Source organism: Coloeus monedula (genome assembly GCF_965178545.1).
Source record: "Coloeus monedula genome assembly, chromosome: 35".
NCBI classification, from domain to species: Eukaryota; Metazoa; Chordata; class Aves; order Passeriformes; family Corvidae; genus Coloeus; species Coloeus monedula.
In genome coordinates, this window is record NC_138815.1 from 2,516,576 (window position 1) to 2,525,717 (window position 9,142).

A 9,142-nucleotide genomic window follows, 5' to 3' on the forward strand; every position below is an offset into this window, starting at 1 on the left:
CAGAGCGCGCGCGGGGCAGGGCGGGAAAGGAGCGGCCTGAGGCGGCCCCGATCGGGCGCGACCACTGCGAGTACGGGGGGGAGGAAAGGGGGGGTCCGGGGGGCATTTGGGGGTCTTGGGGGTTTTTGGGGGGGTCTGGGAGAGACCATTTGGTGGGGGGAGAGAATTTGGGGGGGTTTTGGGGGGTCACGAGGGGTTTGGGGGTGGCCGGGGAGGCCTGAAGGGGATGGGAGGCACCATTCGTGTGCCGGGAGGGGGGGGAGGTTAGGAGGGTCCGGGAGAGACCATTGGGGGGCTTGGGGGGGTCCAAAGTGGATTTTTGGAGGTCCCAGGTGAATTTTGGGTGATTCCGGGTGGATTTTGGGGGGTCCCGGGTGGATTTTTGGGGATCCCGGGTGGATTTTGGGGGGTCCGGAAGGGACCATTTGGGGTTTGGGGGGGGGGGGTTGGGAGTTCTTGAGGGGTTTGGGAGGGACCATTCCTTTCTCGGGGGGGGGGCTTAGGGGGTCCGGGAGGGACCATTTTGGGGGTTTAGGGGGGTCCCAGGTGGATTTTGGGGGGTCCCGGGTGGATTTTGGGGGATCCCGGGGGAATTGGGGGGGTCCGGGAGGGACCATTTGGGGGCTTAGGGGGGTCCCGGGTGGATTTTGGGGGGGTCTGGGAGGAACCATTTTGGGGTTTGGGGGGGTCCAAAGTGGATTTTGGAGGTTCCCGGGGGGATTTGGGGGGTCTGGGAGGGACCATTCCTTTCTCTGGGGGGATTTAGGGGGTCCGGGAGGAACCATTTGGGGGCTTAGGGGGGTCCCGGGTGGATTTTTGGGGGTCCCGGATGGAATTTGGGGGTCTGGGAGGAACCATTTTGGGGTTTGGGGGGGTCCCAGGTGGATTTTGGGGGGTCCCGGGGGGATTTGGGGGGTCTGGGAGGGACCATTCCTTTCTCTGGGGGGGTTTAGGGGGGTCCGGGAGGAACCATTTGGGGTTTAGGGGGGTCCCGGGTGGATTTTGGGGGGTCCCGGGTGGATTTTTGGGGATCCCGGGTGGGATTTGGGGGGTCCGGAAGGGACCATTTGGGGTTGGGGGGGGGGGGTTGGGAGTTCTTGAGGGGTTTGGGAGGAACCATTCCTTTCTCGGGGGGGGGCTTAGGGGGTCCGGGAGGGACCATTTTGGGGGTTTAGGGGGGTCCCGGGTGGATTTTGGGGTTCCCAGGTGGGATTTTGGGTCTGGGAGGGACCATTTGGGGGTTTAGGGGGAGTCCAAAGTGGATTTTGGGGGATCCCGGGTGGATTTTGGGGGATCCTGGGGGAATTGGGGGGGTCCGGGAGGGACCATTTGGGGGCTTAGGGGGGTCCCAGGTGGATTTTGGGGGGTCCCAGGTGAATTTTGGGGGATCCCGGGTGGATTTGGGGGGTCCGGAAGGGACCATTTTGGGGTTGGGGGGGGTCCCGGGTGGATTTTGGGGGGTCCCAGGTGGATTTTGGGGGGTCCCAGGTGAATTTTGGGGTCCCACGTGGATTTTGGGGGGGTCCAAAGTGGATTTTGGAGGTTCCCGGGGGGATTTGGGGGGTCTGGGAGGGACCATTCCTTTCTCTGGGGGGGTTTAGGGGGGTCCGGGAGGAACCATTTGGGGGTTTAGGGGGGTCCCGAGTGGATTTTGGGGTTTTTTTCACCATCCCGGCTGGAATTTGGGATCTTTTGGGGTATTTTGGGGCATTTTGGAACAGTTCAGGATATTTGAGGACGTTTTGGGATATTTTGGAATATTTGGGGCTATTTTGGGGCATTTGGGGATATTTGGGAATATTTTGGGCTGTTTCGGGCTATTTTGGGACGTTTGGGGCTATTTTGGGACATTTCAGGAGATTTTGGGGCATTTTGGGGCGATTTGGGGATTTTGGGGGGGTTTTGTTGTATTTTGGGATATTTCAGGGTACTTTGGGGTATTTGGGGGTGTTTTGGGGTATTTCGGGGCATTTGGGGCTATTTTGGGGCATTTTGGGGGTTTTTTGAGACATTTTGGGGTATTTTGGGACATTTTTGGGTATTTTGGGACATTTTGGGGGTTTTTTGGGACATTTTGGGACATTTTGGGGTATTTTGGAGACATTTTGGGCTATTTTGGGGCATTTGGGGCTATTTTGGGGCATTTGGGGCTATTTTGGGCCATTTCAGGGCTATTTTGGGCCATTTCAGACCATTTTGGGGCTATTTCACAGCATTTCAGGGCCCTTTTGGTGCTATTTCAGACCATTTCAAGGCTATTTTGGGCCATTTTGGGGCTATTTCAACCATTTTGGGGCTATTTTGGGCCATTTCACGGCCATTTTGGGGCCATTTTGGGTTATTTCAGGGCCCTTTTGGTGCTATTTCAGGCCATTCCAGGGCTGTTTCAACCATTTCAAGGCTATTTCAGGCCATTTCAGGGCCATTTTGGGCCATTTTGGGCCATTTCAGGGCTATTTTGGGCCGTTTTGGTGCTATTTGGGGCCATTTTGGGCCATTTTGGGTAATTTCAGGCCATTTCAAGGCTATTTTGGGCCATTTCAGGGCTATTTTGGGCCATTTCAGGGCTAGTTGGGGTTGTTTCAGGCTATTTCAGACCATTTGGGGGCTATTTTGGGCCATTTCAGGGCTATTTTGGGCCATTTTGGTGCTAGTTGGGGCCATTTGAGGTCATTTCAGGGCTATTTTGGGGCTATTTTGGGACATTCCTGGGCTATTTTGGGCCATTTCAGGGCTAGTAGGGGTTGTTTCAGGCCATTTCAGACCATTTCAGGACTATTTTGGGCCATTTCAGGGCTATTTTGGGCCATTTCAGGGCTATTTCAGACCATTTGGGGGCTATTTTGGGCCATTCCAGGGCTATTTTGGGCCATTTCAGCGCTAGTAGGGGTTGTTTCAGGCCATTTCAGACCATTTCAGGACTATTTTGGGCCATTTCAGGGCTATTTTGGGCCATTTCAGACCATTTGGGGGCTATTTTGGGCCATTTTGGGGCCATTCGGGGCTATTTCACGGCCCTTTTGGTGCTCTTTGGGGCCATTTCGGGCCATTTCAGGCCACTTCGAGCCCCTTCCAGCCCATTGACCACCTCCCGTGCCCCCCCCAGGCCATGGCACCGCCGCGCTGCTGCCGCTGCCCGCTGCCCTCGGCGCTGCTCCGCTCCCGCTCCCTGCAGCCCTTCTGCCGCCGCTGCTTCCTGGCCGCCTTCGAGGCCGAGACCCTGCGCGCCCTCCTGGAGCCGGGAACGCCCCGAAATCCCGGGATTTCCCCCCGAAACGGCGACGCCGTGGCCGTGGCGGCCTCGGGGGGCAAGGACTCGACGGTGTTGGCGCACGTCCTGGCGCGGCTGAACCGCGAGCGGGGGCTGGGGCTGCGCCTGGCGCTGCTGGGGGTGGACGAGGGCATCGGTGGCTACCGGGACGAGGCGCTGGTGGTCCTGCGGGAGGCGGCGGCGGCCTTGCCCCTCCCCCTCTTGTTGGTGGCCCACCGGGAGCTCTTTGGTTGGGCCGTGGACGAGCTGGGGCCGGCGCTGGGCCGGGGCCGCAGCCGCTGCACCGTGTGCGGCGTGTTCCGCAGGCAGGCGCTGGAGAGGGCGGCCAGGGAGATGGGGGCGGACTGGATCGCTACTGGTGAGGGACTGGGAGGGACTGGGAGGGGGTTGGGAGGGAGTGGGGGGGATTGGGAGGGGACTGGGAGGGATTCGGAGGGACTGGGAGGGGGTTGGGCAGGACTGGGACGGAGTGGGGGGGACTGGGAGGGGGTTGAGAGGGGATTGGGATGGACTGGGAGCAACTGGGAAGGACTGGGAGGGACTGGGAGGGACTGGGAGGGGGTTGGACAGGAGTGGGAGGGGATTGGGAGGGACTGGGAGGGGATTGGGAGGGACTGGGAGGGACTGGGAAGGACTGGGAGGGACTGGGAGGGGGTTGGACAGGAGTGGGAGGGGATTGGGAGGGACTGGGAAGGGACTGGGAGGGACTGGGAGGGGACTGGGAGGGGATTGGGAGGGACTGGGAGGGGATTGGAAGGCGCTGGAGAGGGCGGCCAGGGAGATGGGGATGGACTGGATTGCTATTGGTGAGGGACTGGGAGGGACTGGGAGGGGGTTGGGCAGGACTGGGAGGGGATTGGGAGGGACTGGGAGGGGACTGGGAGGGAGTGGGGGGGACTGGGAGGGGATTGGGAGGGACTGGGGGGGATTGGGAGGGACTGGGAAGGGACTGGGAGGGGACTGGGAGGGACTGGGAGGGACTGGGAAGGGACTGGGAGGGGATTGGGAGGGACTGGGAGGGACTGGGAGGGGATTGGGAGGGACTGGGAGGGGACTGGGAGGGGACTGGGAGGGACTGGGAGGGGATTGGGAGGGACTGGGAGGGACTGGGAAGGGACTGGGAGGGGATTGGGAGGGACTGGGAGGGGACTGGGAGGGACTGGGAGGGGATTGGGAGGGACTGGGAGGGATTGGAAGGCGCTGGAGAGGGCGGCCAGGGAGATGGGGATGGACTGGATCGCTACTGGTGAGGGACTGGGAGGGACTGGGAGGGGACTGGGAGGGACTGGGAGGGGACTGGGAGGGGATTGGGAGGGACTGGGAGGGACTGGGAAGGGACTGGGAGGGACTGGAGAGGGCGGCCAGGGAGATGGGGGCGGACTGGATCGCTACTGGTGAGGGACTGGGAGGGGACTGGGAGGGACTGGGAGGGGACTGGGAGGGGATTGGGGGGACTGGGAGGGGGTTGAGAGGGGATTGGGATGGACTGGGAGGCAACTGGGAAGGACTGGGAGGGATTGGGAGGGACTGGAGAGGGCAGCCAGGGAGATGGGGGCGGACTGGATCGCTACTGGTGAGGGACTGGGAGGGACTGGGAGGGGGTTGGGAGGGAGTGGGGGGGATTGGGAGGGACTGGGAAGGGACTGGGAGGGACTGGGAGGGGACTGGGAGGGGACTGGGAGGGACTGGGAGGGGATTGGGAGGGACTGGGAAGGGACTGGGAAGGGATTGGGAGGGACTGGGAGGGGACTGGGATGGACTGGGGGGGATTGGAAGGCGCTGGAGAGGGCGGCCAGGGAGATGGGGATGGACTGGGTCGCTACTGGTGAGGGACTGGGAGGGACTGGGAGGGGACTGGGAGGGACTGGGAGGGGACTGGGAGGGAGTGGGGGGGACTGGGAGGGGGTTGAGAGGGGATTGGGATGGACTGGGAGCAACTGGGAAGGACTGGGAGGGATTGGGAGGGACTGGAGAGGGCGGCCAGGGAGATGGGGGTGGACTGGATCGCTACTGGTGAGGGACTGGGAGGGACTGGGAGGAACTGGGACATCACTGGTGGTCACTGGTCATTACTGGGAGGTCACTGGGAGGTCACTGGTTGTTACTGGGAGGTCACTGGTTGTTACTGGGGCTTTACTGGTTATTATGCGGTGACCACTGGTGGGCACTGGTGGGGGTCACGTGTCGTTATTGAGAGCTCCCCCGTCCTTACTGGGAGGTCACTGGTCCTTACTGGGAGGTCACTGGTTGTTACTGGGAGGTCACTGGGTGCTCACTGGTTCTTACTGGTTCTCACTGGTTGTTACTGGTTCTCACTGGTGCTCATTGGTTCTTACTGGTTCTTACTGGGTGCTCATTGGTTCTTACTGGTTCTTACTGGTTCTTACTGGTTCTCACTGGCCGCTCCCCCAGGCCACAACGCCGACGACGTGGCCGAGACGGTGCTGATGAATTTCCTGCGGGGGGACGTGGCCCGGCTGCGGCGCGCGGCCAACGAGGCCTCGGGGGCCACCTCGGCCACCACCGGGGCCACCGACGTCACCACGGCCACCAACGAGGCCATTGGGGCCACCAAGGTGGTCAATGCGGCCAACGATGACAACAAGGCCACCGTGGCCACCAACGAGGCCATTGGGGCCACCAACAAGGCCATTGGGACCACCAAGGTGGTCAACGTGGCCAACGATGACAATGAGGTCTCCAAGGTCACCAACGAGGCCATTGGGGCCACCAACGAGGCCATTGGGGCCACCAAGGTGGTCAACGCAGCCAACGATGACAACGAGGCCACTGTGGCCACCAAGGAGGCCACTGGGGCCACCAAGGTGGTCAACGCGGCCAACGATGACAATGAGGCCGACAACAAGGCCACCAACGAGGCCGTTGGGGCCACCAAGGTGGTCAAAGCAGCCAACGATGACAACGAGGCCAGCATGGCTGCGAACGAGGCCATTGGGGCCACCAAGGAGGCCACTGGGGCCACCAAGGTGGTCAATGCGGCCAACAATGACAACAAGGCCACCGTGGCCACCAGTGAGACCACCGTGGCCACTAACGAGGCCATTGGGGCCACCAAGGTGGTCAACACGGCCAACGATGACAGTGAGGTGTTCAAGGTCACCAGTGAGGTCATTGGGGCCACCAACGAGGCCGTTGGGGCCACCAAGGTGGTCAACGCGGCCAACGATGACAATGAGGTCTCCAAGGTCACCAACGAGGCCACCGTGGCCACCAACGAGGCCATTGGGGCCACCAGCAGCTGCAGGGAGGTCCCTGCGGGCTCCGTGGCGCTCGTGGAGGTTCCTCCAACCCTGAGGAGCTCCGGTGACCCCACGGAAGCCTCGGAGAACCCGACGGGAGCCGGGGAGGAGCCACCGGAACACGGGCGGAGTTTGGGGAAAGCCGAGGAAGAGACAACGGGAATGGCGGGAAAGGCAACGGGAATGGCGGGAAAGGCAACGGGAATGGCGGGAAAGGCAACGGGAATGGCGGGAAAGGCAACGGGAATGGCGGGAAATCCAAGGAAACCTTGGGAGAAGGCGACTGAAATCATGGAAAACCCAACTGAAATCATGGAAAACTCAACTGAAATCATGGAAAACTCAACTGAAATCATGGAAAACTCAACGGAACCCAACCAAGACCCAACGGAACCCAACAAAAACTCAATGAAACCAAAGAAAAACGCAACGGAACTCAAGAAAAGCTCAACGGAACCCAATGAGAACCCAACGGAACTCAAGAAAAACTCAACGGAACCCAACAAAAACCCAATGGAACCCAACGAGAACCCAACGGAACCCAACAAAAACTCAACGGAACCCAATGAGAACCCAATGGAACCCAACGAGAACCCAACAAAACCCAACCAAAACTCAACAAAACCCAACAAAAACCCAATGGAACCCAACAAAAACTCAACGGAACCCAACGAGAACCCAATGGAACCCAACGAGAACCCAACAAAACCCAACCAAAACCCAACAAAACCCAACGAGAACCCAACAAAACCCAACCAAAACCCAACAAAACCCAACCAAAACCCAACCCAACCCAACCCAACCCCAACCCAACCCAACCCAACCCCGGGCAGAGCCAAGAGGAGCCCAGCGGAGGCCGCCGGGAGGCGCCGGGAGGCCGCGGTGCCGTGGCCGGCGGTGCCGCGGCTGAAGCCGCTGCGGCACGCGGCGCAGAAGGAGATCGTGCTCTACGCCCACTTCCGGGGGCTGCCCTACGCCAGCGCCGAGTGCCGGCACGCGCCCCTGGCCTTCCGTGGCCACCCGCGGGCGCTGCTCAAGGACCTGGAGGCCGCCCGGCCGGCGGCCGTGGCCGCGCTGGCCCACTCGGGCCGCAGGCTGGCCCTGGGGGCGGCGCCGGGCACGGGGGCGGCGCCGGGGGCCTGCGGCCGCTGCGGGGCCGTGGCCAGCGGGGAGCTGTGCATGGCTTGCGTCCTGCTGGCCGCGCTCGACAAGGGCCGCCCGCGGCTGGCCTTGGGCAAGCGCGGCCTCAGGGTGGCTACCGAGGAGGGCGGTGGTCACTGGGAGGGTGGTGGTGGCCACTGGGGTGGTGGGCAGGGCGTTGGGGGGCGCTGGGAGGGTGGTGGGCAGCTGGAGGGAGGTGGTGGCCAGTGCGGTGGTGGTGGTGGGCAAGGGGGGTGTGGCTGCAGGGCTGGTGGTCAAGGGGTCGGTGGCCACCAGAGCGGGGATGGTGGTCAAGGGGTTGGTGGCCACCAGCAGGAAGGCGGTGGCCACTGGGGTGGTGGGCAGGGGGTTGGTGGGCACTGGGAGGGTGGTGGCCACCAGCAGGAAGGCGGTGGCCACTGGGGTGGTGGGCAGGGGGTTGGTGGGCACTGGGAGGGTGGTGGCCACCAGCAGGAAGGCGGTGGCCACTGGGGTGGTGGGCAGGGGGTTGGTGGGCACTGGGAGGTTGGTGGCCACCAGCAGGAAGGCGGTGGCCACTGGGGTGGTGGGCAGGGGGTTGGTGGGCACTGGGAGGTTGGTGGCCACCAGCAGGAAGGTGGTGGCCACCGCAGTGCTGGTGCTCAGGGGGGTTGTGGCTGCAGGCCCGGTGGTCACTGGGCCAGTGACCGTGGGGCTCCCGGCTCTGGGGCTGCCGGTGGCCTTGGCAGTGGCCAGGGGAGCTCTGGTGGCCACTGCAGTGGCCCGGTGGCCAGGCCGGTGCAGGTGGAGCTGCTGGGCCGGGCCGGACGCTCCGAGCGGCGCCGCCTGAGCGGCTTCGGCCACGCCCGGGGGGGCCTGGACATCTGGGACTTCTGAGGGGCCACCTGGGGCTCCTTGGGGGCCACCTGGGGGTCCAAGGGTCAGTTTGGGGGTCCTTGGGGGTCTCTGGGGCCGTTTTTGGGGTCCCTTGGGGTCATTTTTGGGGTCCCTGGGGACATTTTGGGGTCTCTGGGGACATTTTTGGGGTTCCAGGGCCATTTTGGGGTCATTTTTGGGATCCTTGGGGTCATTTTTGGGGTCCCTTGGGGTCATTTTTGGGGTCCCTGGGGTCACTTTGGGGGTCCCTGGGGTCACTTTGGGGTCCCTTGGGGTCATTTTTGGGGTCCCGGGGTCACTTTGGGGGTCCCGGGGTCATTTTTGGGGTCTTTTGGGACATTTTGGGGTCCCAGGGGTCATTTTGGGGTCCCTTGGGGTCATTTTTGGGGTCCTTGGTGACACTTTGGGGGTCCCGGGGTCATTTTTGGGGTTCCAGGGTCATTTTGGGGTCATTTTTGGGATCCTTGGGGTCACTTTTGGGGGTCCCGGCGTCACTTTGGGGTCTCTGGGGTCATTTTGGGGGTTCTTAAGGTCATTTTTGGGATCCCTTGGGGTCACTTTGGGGGTCCCAGGGTCATTTTTGGGGTCCTTGGTG

The 9,142-nt window shown here is 62.1% G+C and overlaps 1 protein-coding gene across 1 annotated transcript; it reads left to right on the forward strand.

Moving 5' to 3' along the window:
- Window positions 1–10: 10 nt before the first annotated feature.
- On the forward strand, window positions 11–7,770 carry LOC309584003 (uncharacterized protein; the record flags this gene model as incomplete). Its single annotated transcript, XM_082299894.1, has 3 exons — window positions 11–70; window positions 3,107–3,629; window positions 5,684–7,770. Coding segments are annotated over exons 2-3 (2,607 nt in total), but the record flags the coding sequence as incomplete, so codon positions are not given.
- Window positions 7,771–9,142: the final 1,372 nt, after the last annotated feature.